The sequence below is a fragment of the Macaca thibetana genome, chromosome 1, assembly GCF_024542745.1.
Source record: "Macaca thibetana thibetana isolate TM-01 chromosome 1, ASM2454274v1, whole genome shotgun sequence".
Taxonomy (NCBI): domain Eukaryota; kingdom Metazoa; phylum Chordata; class Mammalia; order Primates; family Cercopithecidae; genus Macaca; species Macaca thibetana.
The window spans coordinates 216260844-216285194 of record NC_065578.1 but is presented as its reverse complement, the minus strand read 5'-3'; the positions used below and the strand labels follow the sequence as shown (position 1 = coordinate 216285194).

The following is a 24351-nucleotide window of genomic DNA, read 5'->3' as shown; positions in this document are numbered from 1 at the left end:
AGCGCACTGCGCGGCCTGCGCCGCGCTCTCCGCCCGGGTTCGGCGTGGGGGCGGGGAGGTAAGTACGGTAATGGGCGGGGCCGAGCGCGGGCGCGCTCCGGCTTTCCTCCTGCGCAGCGCTCCCGTCAGCGCAGGGGGCGGGGCGCCTATATTACGTGCGCGGCGCCGCCCCTGCGAGAGGACGTTGCGTGCTCGCTCGCGCCAGGCGAGTCTCCGCGTCTCCCTCGCGAACTCGGTGAAAGGAATTGGCGCCGTTCGACACCAGGCGGATCCGCTCTGCAGCACGACCCCATCTCCAGCCGCAGCCGCAGCCGCCGCCCGGGCCGAGGAGCAGCCGCAGCAGCCGCCACCAGTGGCCGAGTGAGCGGAGCCGAGTTTGAGGCAGCGCCTAGCGGTGAATCGGGGCCCTCACCATGAGTTCCTCGCCTGTTAATGTAAAAAAGCTGAAGGTGTCGGAGCTGAAAGAGGAGCTCAAGAAGCGACGCCTTTCTGACAAGGGTCTCAAGGCCGAGCTCATGGAGCGACTCCAGGCCGCGCTGGACGACGAGGAGGCCGGGGGCCGCCCCGCCATGGAGCCCGGGAACGGCAGCCTAGACCTGGGCGGGGATTCCGCCGGGCGCTCGGGAGCAGGCCTCGAGCAGGAGGCCGCGGTCGGCGGCGATGAAGAGGAGGAGGAAGAGGAAGAGGAGGAGGAAGGAATCTCCGCCCTGGACGGCGACCAGATGGAGCTAGGAGAGGAGAACGGGGCCGCGGGGGCGGCCGACTCGGGCCCGATGGAGGAGGAGGAGGCCGCCTCGGAAGACGAGAACGGCGACGATCAGGGTTTCCAGGAAGGGGAAGATGAGCTCGGGGACGAAGAGGAAGGCGCGGGCGACGAGAACGGGCACGGGGAGCAGCAGCCTCAACCGCCGGCGACGCAGCAGCAACAGACCCAACAGCAGCGCGGGGCCGCCAAGGAGGCCGCGGGGAAGAGCAGCGGCCCCACCTCGCTGTTCGCGGTGACGGTGGCGCCGCCCGGGGCGAGGCAGGGCCAGCAGCAGGCGGGAGGTAAGAAGAAGGCGGAAGGCGGCGGAGGCGGCGGTCGCCCCGGGGCTCCGGCGGCGGGTGAGTGCTGCGTTGTACGTTGCGCGCGGCGGGAGGCCCGCGCGGGGTGGGGACCGTGCCCCAGGCCTGCCGGAGCCCCGCAGGGGGAGGGAGCCCCGGGCGGGCGGGGGCCGCGGGGAGGGTGGCGGGTGGGGGAGGGGGCGCGGGGAATCCCAGATTAGCCGAGAGGCCTCGGGCTCGGGGCGTGTGTGCGTGTGTTCGTGTGTGTGTGTGTGTGTGACGGCGGTGGCAGCGCCTCCATTATGTGGCTCGAGAGCCGGGGGGAGCTGCAGCTGCCGCTGGAGGGGGAGGAGCCGCGGGCGGGCGGCGGGAGGGAGCCCGGTCGGCCCGCGGTGGCGCCGTCGCGCTGCGTGCGCGCGGTGCGGGCACATGTCTCGGGGGGAGGGGAGAGGCCCCAGGTCCCGGGGCGGGCGCGCTTTGGCGGCTCCTCGCCGCTGTATTGTGCAAGGAGCGCAGGGGCTCGGCGTGACGTCACTTCCTGCGGGAGGAGCCGGGCGGGGCGGGGGGCGGAAGATCAGTACAATGCGGCCGCGGGGAGCGCGGGCCCGCGGGGGAGGGGAGCGCCGCCGCGCCGGGCTCGGCCCCTCCCCCTCCTGCGCCCTGGTCGCGATACACGTGGGCTTCGGGCCTGGGCCGCGCAGTTTTTCTTTGGGTTTCTCGAATCATCGAGGAGACTGGCAAAATTCGTAACGTCTTTAGACTGCGTCACTAGCGCTAATCCAATTCGTAGCTGATTGTTCTTCGAATTCACATTTGAGTCCTCGGTTAAAACCTCAGTTAAAAAGCAGGATAAAGTCGAGCTGCTTTGCTTCTCGGAACGGAAAAGCGCTTTTTTGTTGTTGTTTAGCGGCTTGGCCTCTTATGGGGGTCTTGTGTGTTTTAGGGGACGGCAAAACAGAACAGAAAGGCGGAGATAAAAAGAGGGGTGTTAAAAGACCACGAGAAGATCATGGCCGTGGATATTTTGAGTACATTGAAGAGAACAAGTATAGCAGGTATAGGATGCTCACCTAGTTTTACTTGTCATCCCTTATTCGTTCGTTGATCGGAAAGCTGTATCAGGAGACAATTCTGTCTTTCAGAGCCAAATCTCCTCAGCCACCTGTTGAAGAAGAAGATGAACACTTCGATGACACAGTGGTTTGTCTTGATACTTGTAAGTGAAGCTGTTTCTCCCCAATTATGAAATGCGGTGATGGTTTTTTTTTTTTTTTTTGCTTCCAAAATGTTAGAAAACTTAATGCTTAAGTGCAGCAAAAGTTGGGTTAGTTTTTTTTAAAAGCAGGAAGAGATAATGGTTTATATTCAGAACCTAGTAGTTTAATATTTAGCACGGCATCAGTTGTATCAAATGGATTATTTTACAGGCTTTAGGAGTTTCATATTTTTATGACTTGAAAGTTCTCGTTCTTAGGAAATGTAAAATTAATGCCAGTTTCTGACTAGCTAACGGAAACTTGTAACACTACCTATAATTTAGCCTTACAGGCTTCTACAATAAAGTAATTCATTTTTTTGTGGAATTATATTAAGTGAGCTATTTGGGCTAGTTAAATATTTACTAATGATTTCTCCCATTAGCACACAAGTATATTCCCTATTCTAAAAGATTGTAATATTACTTTTTCAATAACTGCTCTTTTGTTCTCAATTCCAGTTCAGTAGCTGCTGCTTTAAACATAAGTTGATTTCTTCCAAAGACCTGAGGCAGCAGCAGTGGGCTATCACTGGGCCACTAGCTTTCTTCAGCAGCGAATGGTATCAATGGCAGTGCAGCACTGTAAATACTGCTACTTCACCCAGTTGGGTTGCAATTGAGTATGAGAAAGTATTGCAAACCTCTAAGTGGGCTTTGACTGTCAGAGTTGCATTTTTTTTGTTGTTGTTATAAAAAAAAGTAGTTGGTTTAGTGACCAGAATTCACAACTCTGGGTGTGATAAATAGACCAAAGAATAGAAATACCTGTTTGAAAGTATCAGCTGTGGTGTCAGCCTGCTCTGTTAGATGGAGGGCATTGAAGCTTAGCTTCTCATGTTTTCTTGTACAATTTGGTTTTATTCAGATTTGTAAGAGTGTAAATGTAAAACTCTTTCTTACTGGAATGTCCTTTACAGAAGGTTGAGATAGTCATCTGAGCCTTTTTAAAGTAAAAAACTGCAGGTGAAAAAGGAGTTAGTTGATTTGAAAGTTTTATGTGAAATTCTGGGTTGTGTAAATAAAAAGTTGCTAGGAATTGGCAAGGTAGTGAAGTGGTGACTCATGCAGGTAATGTAATTGTTAGATTTTTTAGCAAATCAGATAGGCATATGTCAATATAAACACAATGTTGAATTCAAACAATCTGTTGAATTAAATTCTGCTGATTACAGTAATTCTAATTTAAGAAAAATTCCAAACTGTAGATTTATTTTTCTCTGATCAGTAAAAAAAAAATCGAATTCCAGCTTGACTTTAGCTGTTGAAGTGAGAAGTCTGAGAAGGTGCATGTTAATGAGCCAGTGACCCATAGGTAGCTAGGTTAAAGACACTTTGGATTTGGATAATCCGGGAAGCAGTTAATCCCTAATTGTTGAACAGGCAGTCCTGGGTAAAGAGGACCTAAAATGCTGCACTATTAACAGCATTAGACGGCCAGGTTTGTACTTCATAGATTTAGGCTGTCTTCTTCACAAGTTTTAGAAGAAGAATTTAGGAGCTAGAGCCCTGGTGCAGGATCAACAGCAGCTCATACTCCTGTTTCAAAATAATTTGGTCGTGGCCTCCCTTCAGTTTTAATGTGGCACTGGTAAATCTACCTGGTTCTGGCATGCTTCACTTTGATTTCCTGCTATCCTCTACTGCTTGCCTCTAAATCAAGGTAAAGAGCAGAGCAGGTATGTATTAATGTCACATTGTCTTGATTATTTTAAATACTTAAAATATACATGTTAAACCTTGGTATTAGTTTCAGAGGCAGTTTACTTTTCAGTACATAATTTAAAAGGAGTGACTTGGTGGGAGTGGGGCTTTAAACTGAAAATTGGAACAACAGAATGATGTGGAGAAAAGTTGTGCAGCGTTAAGTACATGCAAAAATTAAATAACCAAGTTTTCTCTACATAGCATATATGTTTACATTGGATGTCAAAAGTAACACAGTATTTGATATAATTACAGATAATTGTGATCTACATTTTAAAATATCAAGAGATCGTCTCAGTGCTTCTTCCCTTACAATGGAAAGTTTTGCTTTTCTTTGGGCTGGAGGAAGAGCATCTTATGGTGTGTCAAAAGGCAAAGTGTGTTTTGAGATGAAGGTAAATGCAATTTTATGATGGTTTTGTTTGTTTTTGGAGACAGAGTCTCACTCTGTCCCCTAGGCTGGATTGGTGTGGTGTGACCCAGGCTCAACTGCAACCTCCTCGTCCTGGGTTCAAGTGATTCTTCTTGCCTCAGCCTCACAAGTAGCTGGGACTATAGGCACGTGCCACCACACCTGGCTAATTTTTGTATTTTTAATAGAGAACGGGGCTCCTGACCTCAGGTGATCCACCCACCTCGGCCTCCCAAAGTGCTGGGATTACAGGCTTGAGCCACCACGCCCAGCCTTTTTTTTTCTTTTCTTTTTTTCTTTTTAAAATAGTGACAGGGTCTCACCATGTTGCCCAGGCTGGTCTTGAACTCGTAAGCTCAAGTGATCTGCCTGCCTGGGCCTCCCAGAATACTGAAATTACAGGTGCTTCATACTGCTAAGTTATCAGAGGTACTTATTTTTTGAAGCTTCCTGTAAATTAAAAGAGGAACTTGGAACCTTCATTTTGTTGTGACAGTTAAGTTATGTTAGAACTTGACATGCAGAGCTAGGCAACTTTTTATTTAGGGTACTTCATTTTTATCAAGCATTTGAAAGGGCCACCAAAGAGTGAAAAATAAAATTTGGTTAGATTACAGGTTTTGTTGGCGAGAAAAACATTAAATGTATCCTTTAATTGGCTTTAAGTTGAAGACTGACAACATGAACTGTAAAAATATTAACTATTCTTTTAAATATGGGTCAAATAAGTATTTAACATTTCAAGTTATAAGCACATCAGTTTAAAGTTCTTACAAATATTAGGGATGGGCTAGAGTGTGCCATCTCTTTGTATTTATAGCTCGAGGAAGATTAGCTCATGACCCTATGAAATAAGCCAGAGTTAAGGGGTTACCTCCTTGGTTTATGATTTTAATTATTTAATGATTCGACTTTCAGGTTACAGAGAAGATCCCAGTAAGGCATTTATATACAAAAGATATTGACATACATGAAGTTCGTATTGGCTGGTCACTAACTACAAGTGGAATGTTACTTGGTAAAGATTCTTTTTGACTGATGTGGGCTCATGAATGTTTAGGAGGGTCTGATATCCTTATTTTTTAACCAGACTAGAAGGCATTCTAAGCCTTTTGTCTGTTTTTATCTATTCTGTTAATACTTCAGACAAGTAATATTAGCACATAGTAGGCACAGGCTACATTTTAGTTTTTGTTCCTTTATTAGAAGTTTATGGTTGAAATAAAATCTTACCCATGATATGCAAATTGTCAACTAATTTGGTCTCTGCATATATATATATCTCTCCTAACTTTCATCAATTCTAGTACAGAGGTAGAAAAGTAATAGTGTCAGTGACAGGTGATTAGGTTATATGCTCATTTCTCTTGTAGCCTACATTTTAAGTAGTGAAATAGATGAGTCTTTGGACTATTTTAAAAATCTACTTCACGAAGGTTAATTACTTTCTTAGGTGAAGAAGAATTTTCTTACGGGTATTCTCTAAAAGGAATAAAAACATGCAACTGTGAGACTGAAGATTATGGAGAAAAGTTTGATGAAAATGATGTGATTACATGTTTTGCTGTAAGTTAAAGCTAACTTTCTATGTATAAATGGCAAATTAGTAGCTATATCTAGGAACTTTTAAGAAGCTTTATTAAGGTCAATCTTCAATAGGAGCAACATAAATACACCAGTCCCTGGGTTAGTATAAATACTCATTCAGCAGTTGAATTGGGAAAATACAGGACATTTTTGAGGAACTCACTAATTTCATTTTGACTGAAAACAATGAAGATGAAATTGACCTAGAAAATTTAGTCTAACTTCTAGGTCACTATTGTTTCTGGTTCTGGAGATAGGTGCTTCATTGTTTGTAACCATCAGATTTCTTAACTGTGTAGCCCTTAGAGGCCACTTAATAGTTGTTTAACCTGTAGCTCCCACAGGATAAGCTTTGCTCCTAATTTTAATTATTAGTTTTTTAGAAAGTTTATAGGAAGCAGATAACTTGAATTTTTTGCTGTTTAACAGAACTTTGAAAGTGATGAAGTAGAACTCTCCTATGCTAAGAATGGACAAGATCTTGGCATTGCTTTCAAAATCAGTAAGGAAGTTCTTGCTGGACGGCCACTCTTCCCACATGTTCTCTGCCACAACTGTGCAGTTGAATTTAATTTTGGTCAGAAGGAAAAGCCATATTTTCCAATACCTGAAGAGTATACTTTTATCCAGAATGTCCCCTTAGAGGATCGAGTTAGAGGACCAAAGGGGCCTGAAGAGAAGAAAGATTGTGAAGTAAGTGATTTTTTTTTTTTTTTTTTTTTTTTTAACTGGCATTTGAATATTGTTTGACTGGCACAAAATGACATTTAGAAGAGGTAGATGATTAGTCTGTTTACTTTGTGCTGTACATATTTCTCTTAAGTAACTATTGTTTTCCCCTTATGTTGACTGTTACTCTTTCCATAAACACAAATTTTTGTCCCTTAGTATAAGGGCTATGAAGACTTAGATATTTAAATTGGCCTTAATAGAACAATATTTAAAGAATTATTAGGTGGTGTCTAATGACATTTCATTATTTTCACTAGGTTGTGATGATGATTGGCTTGCCAGGAGCTGGAAAAACTACCTGGGTTACTAAGCATGCAGCGGAAAATCCAGGGAAATACAACATTCTTGGCACAAATACTATTATGGATAAAATGATGGTAAGTAAAATGTTCAGGGCCTGATCTCAGTGTTTAAAATAGACGAGGAGAAGCCTGGGCATGGTGGTTCACGCCTGTAATCTCAGCATTTTGGGAGACTGAGGTGTATGTATCACCTGAGGTCAGGAGTTTGAGACCCACCTGGCCAACATGGCAAAGGCCCATTTCTACTGAAAATACAAAAATTAGCCAAGCGTGGTAGTGGGCACCTGTAATCCCAGCTGCTCGGGAGACTGAGGCAGGGAGAATTACTTGAACCTGGGAGGCAGAGGTTGCAGTGAGTCGAGATCGTGCCATTGTACTCCAATCTGGGCGACAGAGCAAGACTCTGTCTCAGAAAAAAAAAAAAAGAAAAATGATAGACTAGGAGGTATTCTAGGTAAACCTTTTGCCTTTGTCAGTATCCATTTTGTTAATATCTTAAGAAGGTGGGAGGAAAGGCAAGATTAAGTTGGTTCTTTAAGTAAGCTCTGTGAGGGTAAACTGCCTTCCGGTGGCTAGGCTTCTGTGTTTTTGAGCACAGGAGCTGCTAGTGTTTCTAGAAGCTAAAAAGAATTAAGTGTAGGGTGTAGGGTCTTGTTACATAGTTTAAGTGACCCTGTTTTTGTAACAATAATGGACAAAGGTAATGTATGTTGCCTGCTTTACATATAGATGAGAGTTGAATTTTAAAAAGCATAACTTATTAAAATTCACAAGTTCAAGGGGAAATTTTAACTTTTGAATATAGGTGGCAGGTTTTAAGAAGCAAATGGCAGATACTGGAAAACTGAACACACTGTTGCAGAGAGCCCCACAGTGTCTTGGGAAATTTATTGAGATTGCTGCCCGAAAGAAGCGAAATTTTATTCTGGATCAGGTATGCTGTAGCTTTGAAGATGAAAAATATTAACTGATAATTTAGATAGATTGGTGTAGAATTAACATTTAGGGTTGTAAACATAAATTTCTTTTTTTAAAGACAAATGTGTCTGCTGCTGCCCAGAGGAGAAAAATGTGCCTGTTCGCAGGCTTCCAGCGAAAAGCTGTTGTAGTGTGCCCAAAAGATGAAGACTATAAGCAAAGAACACAGAAGAAAGCAGAAGTAGAGGGGAAAGACCTACCAGAACATGCGGTCCTCAAAATGAAAGGCATGGAATTTTAATTTAATTCTGTTAAGTGTGTTAAATCTTTTTTTTTTTTTTTTTTTTTCATGCATATTCTGCTTGTGTAACTTTGTTATATCTATTAGGACTTACTCCTCTGAAAAGTTAACATTTTTTCCAGCAATACTGCTTCAGGAATTACAATTGCACTTGTTAAATATGCATATATGTTTGGTCTATTTCTGTTTATTTTTAGGAAAATACGTTACTAAACCTTAATAATTTGTTAGCTTTAGGATTGTGGGGATTTGTGGTGGGTTTCTAAGTTAATAATACGACTTTGTTTCCTGCAGGAAACTTTACCCTCCCAGAGGTAGCTGAGTGCTTTGATGAAATAACCTATGTTGAACTTCAGAAGGAAGAAGCCCAAAAACTTTTGGAGCAATATAAGGAAGAAAGCAAAAAGGCTCTTCCACCAGAAAAGAAACAGAACACTGGCTCAAAGAAAAGCAATAAAAATAAGAGTGGCAAGAACCAGTTTAACAGAGGTGGTGGCCATAGAGGACGTGGAGGATTCAATATGCGTGGTGGAAATTTCAGAGGAGGAGGCAAGTTAATTTTGAGTGTTCTGTATTTAGTTCAGGATCGAAACAAATGATAATTTTACAGTTTGGATATAGCTGGTTTCTTCCTCATTAATGGTATGCCGTCACAGTAACTAGTATTCATGTAATTTGACAGTAAATACACCTAGGTTATGTTGTTAATGGTTAGAATTAAACATTACTTTTGTCTTTAAACAATTATTTTTGGAGAAAAAGGAACAATCTAGAGGAATCCTGAGTCTTCTGTATAAGTAGGGTACAATGCAATGAAACTAAAACATCCCTTGTTTTTTAGCCCCTGGGAATCGTGGCGGATATAATAGGAGGGGCAACATGCCACAGAGAGGTGGTGGCGGCGGTGGAAGTGGTGGAATCGGCTATCCATACCCTCGTGCCCCTGTTTTTCCTGGCCGTGGTAGTTATTCAAACAGAGGGAACTACAACAGAGGTGGAATGCCCAACAGAGGGAACTACAACCAGGTAATGATTAAAGATCCCTGGAAGCATGATGATATCTGTATAGCTTAATCTGGAAAGTTGTGAGCTTTATGTTGGGGTGTCTTAGTAGTCCATAAGGAACATGATAGGCATTGACATAAGGAAAATTGAACTAGTAATGGTGAAATGAGTCTACTTGCTTTTGAGTTTTTTCAGGTATACTAATTAACAAGTCAGATGCGTTTCTCATAATGAATAAAAAATAAAAACTAAGAAACCAGCAGAGGGTATCCAGAATTTGTATATTGCCCCCTAAGATTAGGGGCTAGCAACCTGTCCATTTCTGCTCCTCTCTCCCACCCCCACAAACCTAACAAGCGATTGGGCCCAGAGCTCTTAGATCTATTTCCTTTTTGTAGAACTTCAGAGGACGAGGAAACAATCGTGGCTACAAAAATCAATCTCAGGGCTACAACCAGTGGCAGCAGGGTGTAAGTAATTTCTTACGTGGTTTATGTACATTAATTGTATTTTGAGTTCCTAAGATTTATCAGTCTTGAAAAAGATCCTGTCCAGGGATTGAAGTGTTTATAAGTGTTAATAGGGTAAAGTGTGAATCGTGTTGCAGTAGTAGCCATAATCTACCTTTTGAAGGCAAAATAGGTTGAAAATTGCTATAAGTTAAATTTTTTTAATGAAGTAATATTATTTAATATATACAGTTCTTTTTACTGTTAGCTTTAATTGTGTAAACTAACAAATTCATGATGTGTTTCATTTTGTAATGTGTATTGATAATTATGGGATATTAAAACTAAATCTGGTAGAAATCAGAGGTATGACAAGTATAAATTTGTTTCCAGCAAATTACTCTGAATTAGATTCATTGTCATTTCCTAAAAACAGTTTGAGTGGCTTATTGATGTTTTTTCTTTAAAAACAAAATTTTCTCTTACAGCAATTCTGGGGTCAGAAGCCATGGAGTCAGCATTATCACCAAGGATATTATTGAATACCCAAATAAAACGAACTGATACATATTTCTCCAAAACCTTCACAAGAAGTCGACTGTTTTCTTTAGTAGGCTAACTTTTTAAACATTCCACAAGAGGAAGTGCCTGCGGGTTCCTTTTTTAGAAGCTTTGTGGGTTGATTTTTTTTCTTTTCTTTTTTGTACATTTTTAATTGCAGTTTAAAAGTGAATCGTAAGAGAACCTCAGCATTGTGCACGATAAGAGAATGTGTCAGTATTTCAGGGTTCTACATTTTATCTGTAAAATGTGACTTTTTTTTTTTATCACAACAGAAGTAAAATGTTGCTTTGTACCTGGTGTCTTTTATTAAGAATTTACTCCCCCCATTTCTCACAGAGAATAACAGTCGGGAGTCATTGTCACAATATAATAGAAATGTTAGCAACCAGATTCATGTAAGGACTAAGTGGTCCTCATGAATTGCATTAAGACTCTGTACTGCTCATATTACACTCCATCCTCTCTGTAGTTTGCTGGGTAGTGGAGGGGGTAAGCTAAATTGTAGTTTCTGACAATAACTGGGAAGGATTTTTCTTAAATAACGATGGAATTGGTATAATTGGGATTGAAAACCAAAACTTGGAACTAAGATAGAGAAGATGGAGTGTGTATGTAGAAGGGCTGTTAAAAATGTAAACCTTGGTTGCATTATTTGTGGAGGCTCAAACTTGTGAAGGTTAAATACCATAATTTTTCCATTTGTTCTGCATTTTGATTCTGAAAAGAAAGCTGGCTTTGCCCATTTCTTATTAAAAAAACTTGTTGTAAATCCAGTTGTCTAATGGGATCTATATGAAGTTAGCCATGTCTGTATGCCCTTCTCCCACAAAATACTGTATAACTAGTGTGCTTGTAGTAGTTAACTCCACCATCTTTGTAAGCTAATGAAATTGTGAGTCACCCATTTATATCTTAATTTTTAATCATGTCAGTTCTTGAATGGGTATCTCCTTAGCCTGCTGATTTCTTTTCCTTTCTAAAGAAAGTGGGTGGAGAAATTAATTTAGACGTTTGTTTGCAATAAAAAGAATTCATTTTACTCTTGTTTTGGGATTCTCGCCATCAAGGTTCAAAATCCCTTTAACTCCCAAGAGGAGAAATTTTAAGTGTGTGCTTTCTGGACAGCTTATTTACTCTGCATAGAACATTTAGGTTTTAAAAACTTAAATGTATACTGACAATTGATATATAATTATGAAGTAAAGTTGAATTCTTCCCTTCCCCTCCCCACCAGACAACTTTTAACATATTTAATGAGGGGAAAAGGTACTGGCTGGGAGAAGTTAACACTGAGTTTATCATCTTTACAGAATGCTAATGCTGTCCTCAACTGATTATTTTATATACATATATATGATACATGAAACTCTGGGAACAGATGCTTTTAGAAGCCATCATGCAAGCCAGTCATTGATGTCACTACTACACAACACTGCTAACTTGACTGTAGCTCTGTAATAACATTAGATCCCCTAATTGTAATTATATTGGGTTTGCACAGAACACTTTTAATCTTCCCCTCACCCATATGAAGTGAGGAATCAGGAGTCAAACTGTAGAACTAAAATTTGACTTCAGTCTAGTGTTTCCTTGGTGTTTTTAGGTTGCTTTTGGTAAGTTTAGGTTTGCTATATTTCTGATTGCTTAGAATTTTGTTTTAGCCCTTTAAAATCAGATCTTAAATATGAATTCATACTTCTAAGGAATTTTCTTGCTGTAAGCTGGAGTTTTAAGTGATGGTGTAGGTTCAGTTGAGACATTTTTGGAACAAAGGCTAATCCTTAGTTAACATAGGATATTTAACAGTTGAAGATAGTGTCATGGATTTTTACCTTTTTTAGCAAGTAATGCTAAGAACCACTGGCCTGAGCTACTCTTCAGTATACCTTATTACGATTGCATAGGCTTACCTAGAGGAACAGTTTCAGGTTTTGATTCTAATCAGCGTTGTGTCCTAAAGTTGTCCTTTGTGCCTTTAAAAAGTCTTGGCTATACCCTGTAGTTTAAAATTGCTTATTAAGGAATTCATTTTATAATTGCAATGGGAAAGTAATGGTCAAGTAACACTAGGTAGACTATCATTCCTGTTTAGCCCAGAGAATTTGGGGAGAGTGTAGTTAAAAATGGTACCCAGAAAAATGTTAAAATTTTTAGTCAAGACTGGAATTAATAGAATTGTCTACACTTGTATGGAAGAAGTAACCTTAAAGTGTTTAAGGGATTCAGAGAAGGGAGTGTACCAAATAGCAAGCAACAGGGAGAAAATTAGGTAAGTTAAGAAATAAGATATGAATGAGAAACCTGATTTATTGCTCATCCTTCCCATGCCTCCCTAATGGCAAGCAAAAATCTGAACAACTGAAAAGGATGTAGTTCTGGACAAATCCTAACTACCCAAAGGAAACTCACTGTGAGATTGCTGTTGATTTGAGGGGTGCTTTCACTAAGAGGTTATATTTGAAAATAGAATAACATGCTGAGTGAAAACTGGCTTTGGATTGGTCAGCTGCAGTAATACAAAAACAGCAGAGAATTTGAGAAAAGAAAACTAAAACTTAGACTGCTGTGAGAAATGATGTAAATAAAATTATATGGAAAGTTTTCCCTCATATACTCACACATCCTTTGAAGGGCTCTGGCTTTGACCAGTTTATGGCCTTGAGCAAGATGAAATCATGAAATTGAGTCAAATCAATTTGACACTGAAATGACAAGAGGAAACTCTTAAATTTATAACAAGCCCTCATTTGCCTAGGACAGATCCTGTCTATAAAAATATTGAACCTAGATGTTCTGAGCACTAGCAACAAGGTATTAAAGTTTAAAGGAATTTTCTTTGAAAAACTTATGAAATTATTCTAGGAAACAACCATAATAGTATTTTAAGGGACTTTCACCTGGGGATTTTATATTCATGAATAGAGTGTATTCTGTATTTAAAATGTCTCATTTGTGGGAATTGAATGACATGTTTTTTGATAAATTTATTCACAATATAAATTGACTTTTTATTCTAGGACCATGTAAATAATGGGTTCCATTGCACAAATAAAAATATTTTAATAGCTTTTTAGGCAGTGGTGTAGACATCTTGGATATAAATAATTGTAGACCTTGTATATTTGGTTTTTAAAAAACTAGCATAAACAGTGAGAGAGGCATAAACATATCTTTTAGAGCCCAAGTGGTAGTGTCTAGCATTGGATATAATAAATGGATGTTTTACAAAGTGTTTCCATAATTCTCTTCCTATACATAAATATAAAATGTCTTGTTTTCAAAAGTGGATGGAACTTGGCTGGGTGTGGTGGCTCACGCCTGCAGTCCTAGCACTTTGGGAGGCCAAGGCGGGAGGATCACTTGAACTCAGGAGTTTGAGACCATCTTGGGCAACATAGTGAGACCTGGTCTCTTAAAAAAAAAAAAAAAAAAAAAAGTGGATGGAACTTGTAGCAGAGAATTTTATCTACTTCTCATCCTGCTTGAGAATACTCATTTGAGATGTTCCCTTGGAAAGATGAACAGAATGCTGCATCTGAAGCCATTTCTTCCCACCTAACATTCTTAAAATGATTGGAGTCTAAACTTTGTCATTCATTCCTAATTCTGGAGCTCTGAGGTTGAGGGGTTCAGTTTGGTGAATAATTGGGTTTAAGTTTTAACATTTTAGTAATAGTTAATAAAAGCCAACATACATACGTTGACAATACGTTGCAATTCCTATGCATTGGGACTCATACCCAGCATAAACCGTGCTTTGAGCAAGAATTGGTCAACTACCTGAGATCTCTAAAACAGTCATTTGAATTACTAATTATATAAACCACAAGTCTCTTCGAATTGTTAATTGCCTAAATTTACCCTAAAATTTAGTTAACGCTGCAGTGCCTTTATTATTTAAAGCTTTTTTTTTTGGTGGGGGAGGGCCACAGCTACTCCGTAACTTTAAATTTTAAAGCATGAAGGTGGTCTAGCTAGTATTAGTGCTTGAGTTGGTAGTTACATAGGCTGCTCTTGAATCATCCTGTTTTCTTTGCCTAGGATTAGCACTACAGGTACATATTTGTAAAATAAGCATTAAAAGTACTTTGTCCAGCTAACTCATGTTGGAGTGACCTTTGTCTTATTAACCTTTGTTATGAAACTTAATTAGAATAAGCCCTTGAGAATTTGGAAGTGAGCTATACTACTAATGTAGTATGTATCCCTTTGGAGTAGGTGAAAAACCAGGGGTCACCTAGAGTCTATGTTTTTGAAATTGAACAGAAACAATTCATCTTAATACTTAGTTTTCATTATGTTTAGTTTAATATGTGTGCTAGTTTATTTGGCGTCACACATGTCAATCTCAAGTCATGCAGAAATAGCACAGTCTCAGGGAGGAGGTTAGGTGGGAAATTGATGATACGCTTACATTATTGAGTAGGACTATGCTTTCGCATCCTAACCAATTGACTAAAAATATAAATGATTGAAATAATTTTCGTTAGTTGCCCCAGGAATCTTTAATAATAGTTTTAAGGGATAGTAGATTGGAAATAGGCAGATGGGTTATATTCATAATGTTAACCTAGAATTACTCAGAAAATATAACACCTATGTAGTAGAATGTGTTGATTGTAAGCCTAGTGTTAGGCAAACATGTTGAAGATGGGCCAGGACATCAGTAATCACTACTTGGTTAGGCAAGTTATTAGGACAGGGATCATAACCATGTTGTCAGTTTGTAGTTACCTAATTATTGATAAGGAATACTTTCTTTTTCATGCCAGGATTCAGCGTATACTTGTGTCTTGAGCAGGTGCTTTGCTTTTACAGCTGAATCCTGGGCATAAAAAGCTATATACTGTAGTTGGAAGTGTGAAGTAAATGTCAGTGTAGGTTAGTCTCTAGAGAAATGTCTTCTATAGAGATTCAGGGTTTTTTTGCACCGTTATGGTCACCATACTGTGCCAATGACATAGTTACTCATGAGCATGTCCAGTCTGTCTATATTATTGAAAAATAATGCAGATATTACAGGCTGGAGAGTCAGCATCTGACAGAAGTGCTGCACCATTGTGGATGTTCTTCCTACTAGTTAACAATTCCATTCTGAACCTTACGGGAAGTCAAATGAGTGATGTCTAGTAAAATACATGTTGCAAACACTTAAAGCATTGCCACAAATTGGTGTCAGCCGAGACATTTAAAAAAATTTAAAACACCAAGAATAGATGGGGCTGGTATGGACACCAGTTTGTAAGTGTGACATTAATGCTGCAACAGTTAAAGCATATATGGAGGTGAGATAACATTAGTACCTAAAGAGTTATTGGCTTATTTAAATGTCAACTAACAAAAGGAATTTTTTGAGGCAACTTGTATCCTGTATCTCAGTTGTATGTAGTTAAAGATTGGGAGAATCATGGTCAAGTACAAGAATAAAAGATTCCAACGTAACTTTTTTTTTTTCTTGAAAAGTAAAGCAAACAAATGTGCTGATTTACATTTCATCTCCTTTTCCTTAGTCTGTCCATGTGAATGTGCTGTGTGGAAGAGTTAAAGGGTCCAACTAAATGTTCCAGTGATTCCAATAGGTATTCCAAATTAATTGCTGCTTGTACATTTCATAGTTACGTTAGGCTTCCAGAATCACTTTAAATAGGGCTCTATTTTTAAAAGATGGGGGAAGAGAGTAATTGGTAACCAGATGGACAGAGTCTCTACAACAGAAAAAAGGTGTTTTCTCTTGCATATCTGAGGTGAAGTGTGTATTCTGTGTGTTCTTAGCAATTGGCAGTCCTCTTGCTTAGGTTTACAGGTGTATGTGCAAATAGACCTGAGTACTTTCAAAGTTAGATCATTTTTCTGATGTCATCTATTAAACTTTTGGCAATACATTTGTTTTGATCTCCACCCTACTTGGTAGAGTGTAAGTACTTCCTTACAACGTTCTAATGTCAAACAGTGCATAGGAGACCTTTCTGTCCTTGGTTGCCCAAAATCTTTTTCATTTCTATTAAATTCACAAATACTTATTTTTACTAGCTTATGAAAATTTGGAAAATAGCTTGACATCCTTTTGGATAATGAAGTGATTAGTTCATATATTGAAGTACATAAAATCAACTAGGAAGTAAATTCAAGACTGAAGGAATGGGAGGGCTTGTGTGAGCTTTGGTTGTATCAGTCCAGGACATGTAATTTTCCATTTCCCTGAAAAAGACTTTAGAGGAATTTATTTTCCCCACTATACACTCCAGAATGTCTTTAGGTGAACTAAGAGGGCTTGGGCTCTATTCTGATTCCAGATGTAGCTATCAGAGTTTGCTTAATGAAATATGGGTCTACTCACAAATAAAGCAATTTAATGGTTTCTGAAGAGTAGGCAACTTACAGTTTCATAGCCATTTCTGTTCATTTGAGAAAAATCATAAAACTACAGAAAAGGGAAACATTCATTTCAAAAATAAGCTTTGAATTTAGATGGTAAGGCATATGTTTTATTTCACATGACTTCAGGGTATCGGTGAAGAAACATTTTTATGGAAACTTAAACCTTAAGAAGCCAGTATATGCAAAGAATGATTACTTTGATATCCCCTGAGGGTGTGCCATATAATAGGTGACTGATAACATACAGGATTTAATTCTTAGAAGAATTAAGAACAGATACCACCCATTACATTGACCTACCTTTTAAAGTGAACAATAGAAACCTCTCTCAGAATTAGTATTTGCTTATTATCAACATAAAAATACTTAAATGTCCTTATTCTAGAACATGGAAGCATAGGGCAAATGCAATGGTTGAAAGCACTGAAAAATATTTGTAAAACATTTGTAGTGCTCACATTATGAACTTTAATACTTTGAAAAAACTACCTTCATAATTTTTTTGTTCTAACAGCTTCCTTTTTAAGAAAACATTTTAAAACATTTTAAAATGGAACTTAATGTACAAAATAAGTTGTGTAAAATACCAGTATTTTGGGTGGTAGAGGATATTGGTATATTGACCTGGGTTGATGACGACTGGAGTATTTTAAGATAACTACTTCCAAAAATTATTTTATTCTAGAGGACCACTAAAAATCAGAATTACAGCAATCATTTTAATTTTTCTACTTTCCTTGTTAAGATCTTCTGCTTACCCAAAGAATAGTGTATATCTTAACATGACTTTTAAAGGGGTGTCTTGATCCCCATCACAGATTTTTATCTAGGAATAGAAGGATTGAAACCCTATTTGATCCCTAGCTCTTTGCTGAAAAGTGCATAAACAGGAATCCTGAATTTATTATATAGACCTCCTCGCATTATATAATCGAAGCAAAGGGAAACCAGCGATGGAGTAGAGGTACGTAGACTAAAGAGATGCTTGCAAATCAAATGATGGTACCTAGGGATAGTCACATTTTCTTGTTGCCAAACTCAGTCAATATAAATCACAAGTCCAGAGAAGAGCTAGTTAATTTTAAATTCCCCGAGGTCCTTTTACTGAGATGGAAAAGCACAAGCAGTCAAGGAAAACCAGAGGGAGGGGCGAGGGAAGGGGAAAGTGCATAAAGCACTTAAAAGATTTTTTAAAAGTAGGTATGATAGATAAGCCACAAGAAGTTTGTAAGACTACTAATAACCATAATTCTATTTTAATCAGCTATTTAGCTGGTACCTACTGCTATATCACCTAGTGTGACATTTCGGAATTAATGGAACAATGAAAGAAGCTGTACACTGGAGGTTCCAGGTGCTCATGGAAGGTAGGTTACTCTTACAGTTTGAAATTGTGACGTGTGAAAGTCTGGATGAGAGAAGGGGAACCTGGGCTATTTTTATTTTTTTTGAGACCGAGTCTGGCTCTGTCACCTAAGGCTGGAGTGCAGTGACACGATCTCAGCTCACTGCAACCTCCGCCCCTCAGGTGCAAGCAATTCTCCTGCTTCAGCCTCCCGAGTAGCTGGGATTACAGTTGCACACCACCATGCCAGGCTAATTTTTATATTTCGTTTTTTAGTACAGACGGGGTTTCACCATGGTTGGCCAGGCTGGTCTCGAACTTCTAACCATGTGATCTGCCCGCCTTGGCCTCCCAAAGTGCTGGGATTACAGGTGTGAACCACCGCGCCCGGCCAGGAACCTGGACTATTTTGTCTAGTATTTATTGACTATTTTGTGCCAGATACTTGGATGAGAATGTAAAGATAAAAATGGCCAAGGTTTTTGCCAGTGAGAAACTTAGGCTGTACGTGATGGTACCTGACACTGCTGGTGACCAAGGAAAGCACCAACGATTATAAGACACAAAATAGTGAGAACTTAAAAGGTGATTGTAGTTCCCAGAAGCTAGTGAGCAAAAGAATGGAAAGTTACAGAGAGGAAGTAAAAAAGCCATTCCAAGTGAAACGAAAAAGTGGCAGCGTGGATAGGGTATAAAGGCCATAATGTGCCAGGGGCGGTGGCTCACGCCTGTAATCCCAGCACTTTGGGAGGCTGAGGCAGGCGGATCACCTGAGGTCAGTTCAAGACCAGCCTGGCCAACATGGTGAAACCCTGTCTCTACTAAAAATGCAAAAATTAGCCAGATGTGGTGGCTGTAATCCCAGATGCACCTGTAATCCCAGCTACGTGGGAGGCTGAGGCAGGAGAATTGCTTGAACCCGGGAGGTGGAGGTTGCAGTGAGCCAAGATCATGCCACTGCACTCCAGCCTGGGCAACGGGAATGAAACTCCATCTCAAGAGAAAAAAAAGGGTCACAGTGCATTGAAGGTTTAGCAAAAAACTACAGTTTGGACGTGAAGTTGGATGGTAGGGTAGACATTGGTAGGAGAGACTGGAAGTGTCTACTGGTTTCTCCTTATTGAGGGTGGGTGTTACAGACTTTAGTAATTTATTAATACACTTGTAAAATCTTAATAGCACAAGAATAAAAGTTATCATGTAAATACATGAAGCATTTAAAAAAAAAATCCAACCAAGTATGTTACAAATTTGTTTTTATCCAGGTTTCCAGTTTATGCAAACTTCTGTGAAAATGAGCTAACCTTGTTATTGGTGAAGACATTGGAAATTTTACCAGCCAAGAGAGCGCTTCTCTCTTACTCAGGGTAAGATGTAATTGCAGTGTGCTAGTGCTGGAAGGGACCTGTTTTACATGTTACGTATGTTACACGTCAGCCCTCCATGTCCTCCAGTTCTGCATCCTTGGATTCAACCAACCGTGGGTTGAAAATACTGGAGGTAAAGACAAAAAATAACAATGAAACAACAACAAAACAGGAAAATAATAACTATATTTACAGGGCATTTATTTTATATTAGGCATTGTAAGTAATTAGAGATGACTTAAAGTATATGGGAAAATGTATGTAGATTATATGCAAATATGAGGGCATTTTATTTCAAGGGACTTGGGCCTGTGGATACCAAGGGATAACTAAGTATAAGTGGCCTGTCCACAGTTACCAGATTATTGATTAGTGATCATCAATATTTTCCCACATTCATGCAGTGCTGCCTCTGAAAACATGGTTGAATATCCTATGGATTTTTTTTTTTTTTTTAAATTCGAGAGAGTCTCTATCACCTAGGCTAGAGTGCAGTGGCGCAATCTCGGCTCACAGCAACCTCCGCCCGCCCCACCTCGGGTTCAAGTGATTCTCCTGCCTCAGCCTCCTGAGTACCTGGGACCACAGGCATGCACCACCATGCCTGGCTAATTTTTGTATTTTTAGACAAGACAGGGTTTCACCATGTTGGCCAGGCCGGTCTTGAACTCCTGACCTCAGGTGATCTGCCTGCCTCGGCCTCCCGAAGTGCTGGGATTACAGGTGTGAGCCACCGCGCCCGGCAGAATTTTTTAACAATTATTTGGTTATAACTAATTTGGATAATGTAGACTGCATGCAGCTTTGATTTGTGCCACTAAGAGTGGGCAAACTGTCTTCCTTTTTGTGAATCAGTAAAAATTTTCCCTCAACATGTGTTTGACAGTGTCATTCACTGCTAAGTTAAGGCATTTGGTAAACCACACAGCCTCTGCATCATAACCTTCCTAGCGACAGCCACAAGAAAAGGTGGGCATGGGAGGGAAAATGTTCTTGTGAATTGAACTGGAGCAAGCTCCATTTTTCTTTAGAAAAAGATGTAGATCAAAATAATATTTTCTTTGCTATTTCTGTGCCTTCCATGGTACATCAAAATAATAGGACCAGAAATGGCCACAATCTTGTTGACTGCTGGTGTCTTCCCCCCAGTATTTCTTTAAGCATTTCTTAAGCATCTAGCTTGTGTTTTGTTATATTTAATAGATTTTCTTAAAGTAATTGTACAGATTAAAACCAGGAATAACTTCATTTTCCTAGAAAGGGAGAATTTCTCCAGAGAGTAAATCCTGAGGATTTAGTTAGATGCTGTGGGTATTCTTGTATTTTAAATAATATTTTAATGGGAGCAGCTGATTGACTTTCAAATGGATTGTTTACATTAATAGTAATACTGCAATTATTTTTCTATTGCATCAGTCTGCCAAACAAGTTCCATGTGCATATTTAAATTCAAAACTAATTATACTTAAAAATTTAAACCCTGCATACTTTCCCAAAAATGTTTAGGGCAGTTAAAAACAACTCTTTTGGAAGATGACTCACATTTTAAGAAATGAGAGAATACTGTCAAATGGTGAATGCATTTAAAAAATAATTTGCAAAGTGATAAAATCCCTTCGTTTTAAATCTTTTAAGAAGTCAGTAAGTAGTTGCTGCTTTTTAATGGGATACTAATAAGGTTGAGGTTTTTGTTAAGGGAAGTTTACTTATCATTAAACTCTATACTTACTACTACAAGGAAACTCTTTCCAAGTACATTAAACACTAGGTTTTATAATTCTTTCACATTTTAAGTATGACAAGTCCACTATATGTAACATGTAAGAATGCTATCCTGGCAGTAGACATGGGGCCAGAATAAAATGGCAAGTTTTCATTCCATACAAGTGGGGGAAAAAAAATGACTACAACTTAAACTTTATTTATTTGATTGAGAGCTTATTGCACATGAAATGTTTTGTGTGGTTGATCTTAATTAACTTCGTTCACATTGACTTTTCTGTGCTCAAGATTGTTCAATTGCTGCTGCTGCTGTTGTGTTTTCTTTCAGGATCGAGGTGGGTACCTTCATATAATATCTTCTTTTTAATTTCTTCTCTGGCAATTCTTTCCCGGATTCTTTGCTTTGCATAATTATACCTACAATGAAACCTTGGAAGAAAAGAATATGAATAAATTGTTAATATTAAGTCCTAGAGAAATTAATTTATGAAATTCTCTATAAATCACACAGAACTTAAATACTTACAGATGACTACCCTGAGACTGAAAAATATGAATGTTCTAATTTATAGTGCTATTTTTGGGCAGTATTGGTGTCAGAATACTATCAACACATTCTTTTTTATTAGGAAAGAAAAGGATGTCTACATAACAGTTTGTAAATGATAAAATCCATTAGTTTTCAGTCTTCTGATAGCATTGTTTATTATAAGAAACTAGTATTTGCTCTCATTAACAGGATAATAATGCTATGTCTACATATAATTATTTCTATCACCTTAAATAGTTCACTGCAGAAATTCATGTATAAATGGAACCATATAGTATGTACATATCGTACTCTTAGGTCCGGCAAATATTTGAGGCTCATCCATATTTTCACTGATCAGTGGTTATAAACACATTCTTAAAGTAGCATTTTCAGATATGAATAAGCAGGGATGAAATAAGTATTAGGGTAAGGGAAATGGTTGAAGCTTTCCTAAGTGAAGTGTAAAAACCACAGCTTGCTTTTTAATGGAATATCTAATACGCATTTATGCGTTCAAGCATTTTAAGACAGATTTCCATGAAAATGTCCTTAAAAGTCAAGATTCTTCATTGAGGGTGAGTATCTCACAATGGGAGATTGCTCTGAAAACGTGCTTTTTGAATTAGATAACCTATCATGAATACTTAGCAAACATACCAGCATCCCAAAGTCACCAAGATAAACCCTCCTACTCCAACATCACATGATCTTTTAATTCTACCTGTCAAAAATAAGCGTAACAGTCAATTAGAATATAAATGCCTGTTATAATTGCCTGTTATATACATTACTCCATCTAGAAAAAAAATCTTTCATCACATAGAGAAATGCATTTTTTAGTACATAGAGAAATAAAATAAACACAGATACTCACTAGTGAACAAAAAATGTCCAAAGCCAGCCACAATAGATCCTAATGAACCATACAATATTGAATCCCGGGCACAGGGAATATTTTCAACATCTAAAAATCCTAGGAGCTTAAAGGCCTAGAATGAAAAAAAAAAAACCTAGATTGAGTAAGAAAGTATTTCATTTTGGGGTGGTTTGGCAAAAATGACAACACCATTTATTTTGTTGTAGTTAAGGGTTTAAACTAGAATATGTGCCATGTGAAAACCTAAATCAGCTTGTATTGTCTTTGTCCAGCTTTGGTGTGCAGTCTGAATCTTTCAATCTGAAAGCCTTAAAAATTGGACCAGAACACCCTTAAGCAATAGGGTAACTTTTATGCCTATCACTGAAATTGAAAGCAGCATAGTTTGCTTCAATAACTCCAATAATTTGGGAAGCAGAAACGGAAGAAGTAATTTGAGTCATGTTTGCTTATGTAGTGCCATTTAAAAACCTTTCATATTTTATTAACTAGGTTAACGTCAACTGTGGTTGTAAATGTTTCATGTTAAGATAAACATGGACAATATATTAAACTCTAGTCTCTTTTCTTGCCTGTGAAGTGAGGCTGCACTTGATTATATTTGATTCTTTGTTCATAATACATGGTAACGATAGCTAGGTGTGGTGAAAAACCCGCGGATCCAAAGAGCGGGATTTTTCTCTCAGATCTGCCGCTAACTTTTGTATTCTATAGGCTACTTTTATCTCCATGGTCTCAATCTATAACATGAACGGATTGGGTTAGATGACTGAAGTTTCTTCAAGTGCTAAAATGACTTCTTTTTCTACAGTCTTCATTGGATTTATGTATTTCTTTTTCCCAATATGTTTAACTGGGATGTCTGTCACTCTAGGGCGGCAAGACAGACATTTGAAAGAACAGTCACACTGCTGAACTGGCATTTCTGTCAACACAAAAGTTTAGAAAAGTCATTGTAATTGTTTTCTAAAACTTGATTCAGTATGTATCAGATTTTCAGTAAGGCTGCTTTTAAAAGGAACCACTCTGTCCATTTAAAGGTTTCATAGTTATCTTCAATGGGTTAGTATTTGGGGCAGGACATTAAAACTAGAAGAGGATTCTATAGGATGAGGTGATACCTAGAAGGTAATATATTGTAAGGCAAAAGACGTTAGAAGAAATGGGGAAAGGACAGTAAAAGGCAAGTCAGATTAAAGGTTGAAACATGAAGATATATATTCTCAATTGTATTTCTGCCTATGTTTGCTTCTTTGGCTCAAGCATCTGTTGAAAGAGACAAAATGTGATTTGGTTCATAATAAAGCAAAAATTATTTACTCTTGAATCATTCTATTCCATTTTTTCCCTCTCCCCGTCTGGCCCCCTGCTCCCAACTGCATGCCTAACACAGGATTGTTTCAAAGCTTTGCAGTACAGTTCTTCACATTACCAAGAGGTTGGGGGATTTCATTTAGCAAAAAGACTTTTCTCCTATCAGCATGAAAGCTCAGGTGATATATGATCATGCGGGTAGTGTTATGCAAATGGGGAATGCTGGACTTACCACTCCAGTCCAGGACTACCCCTTAACTAGCCTATTTCCCCAAGGATGGGATGCTGGGGCCAGAGGGTTAGTACCAGTTTTATCTCTAGTCTTAGGTGCAAAGATGCGAGTGCGAGACCAGCTTCTACCACAGGGCAGCACTAAGTATTTTCTAGTCCCACTCTCAGATTCTGATTTAGATTCATTGGAATCTATTTAGAAAACTCCAGGTGGTTTTTTCTGATTGACTATCAGACTGGGCAAACACTGCTTTAGGAAATTTTAATTTTTAACAAAAGTAAATTTGCAAACAATAGGAAAATAGCTCA

General features: G+C 39.1%; 3 protein-coding genes across 9 annotated transcripts in view; 1 reads left to right on the top strand and 2 right to left on the bottom strand.

Moving 5' to 3' along the window:
* EFCAB2 (EF-hand calcium binding domain 2) overlaps positions 1–24351 on the bottom strand; it is a 483350-nt gene that overhangs the window by 240302 nt on the left and 218697 nt on the right. The window lies entirely within an intron of this gene.
* HNRNPU (heterogeneous nuclear ribonucleoprotein U) lies at positions 11–23820 on the top strand. 3 transcript variants are annotated; one of them, XM_050785013.1, is made up of 16 exons: positions 11–1104; positions 1988–2099; positions 2187–2260; positions 4262–4401; positions 5337–5436; positions 5872–5984; positions 6435–6698; positions 6995–7114; positions 7845–7973; positions 8076–8244; positions 8553–8807; positions 9100–9284; positions 9662–9733; positions 10201–15855; positions 17919–18021; positions 19265–23820. In XM_050785013.1, exons 1-14 carry the CDS (start codon positions 414–416, stop codon positions 10252–10254), a joined length of 2478 nt encoding a protein of 825 aa, XP_050640970.1. In that variant the 5' UTR covers positions 11–413; the 3' UTR covers positions 10255–15855; positions 17919–18021; positions 19265–23820. The 3 variants fall into 3 exon arrangements, with proteins under 3 accessions (XP_050640970.1, XP_050640976.1, XP_050640962.1); XM_050785019.1 differs by having other exon boundaries at positions 11–1047; positions 10201–18021; XM_050785005.1 differs by having other exon boundaries at positions 10201–18021.
* LOC126951220 (cytochrome c oxidase assembly protein COX20, mitochondrial) overlaps positions 19544–24351 on the bottom strand; it is a 213754-nt gene continuing 208946 nt past the window's right edge. For 3 of the 5 annotated variants that reach the window (XM_050785171.1, XM_050785160.1, XM_050785149.1), the window contains exons 3-5: positions 22495–22609; positions 22278–22341; positions 19544–21517 (exon numbers count right to left, since the gene is read on the bottom strand). In XM_050785171.1, the coding sequence (XP_050641128.1) occupies positions 21382–21517; positions 22278–22341; positions 22495–22609 (315 nt within the window). In that variant the 3' untranslated portion in view covers positions 19544–21381. Of the gene's footprint in view, positions 21518–22277; positions 22342–22492; positions 22610–24351 lie in introns of those variants that run through there. The other 2 variants (XR_007724397.1, XM_050785187.1) reach the window with 2 other exon arrangements.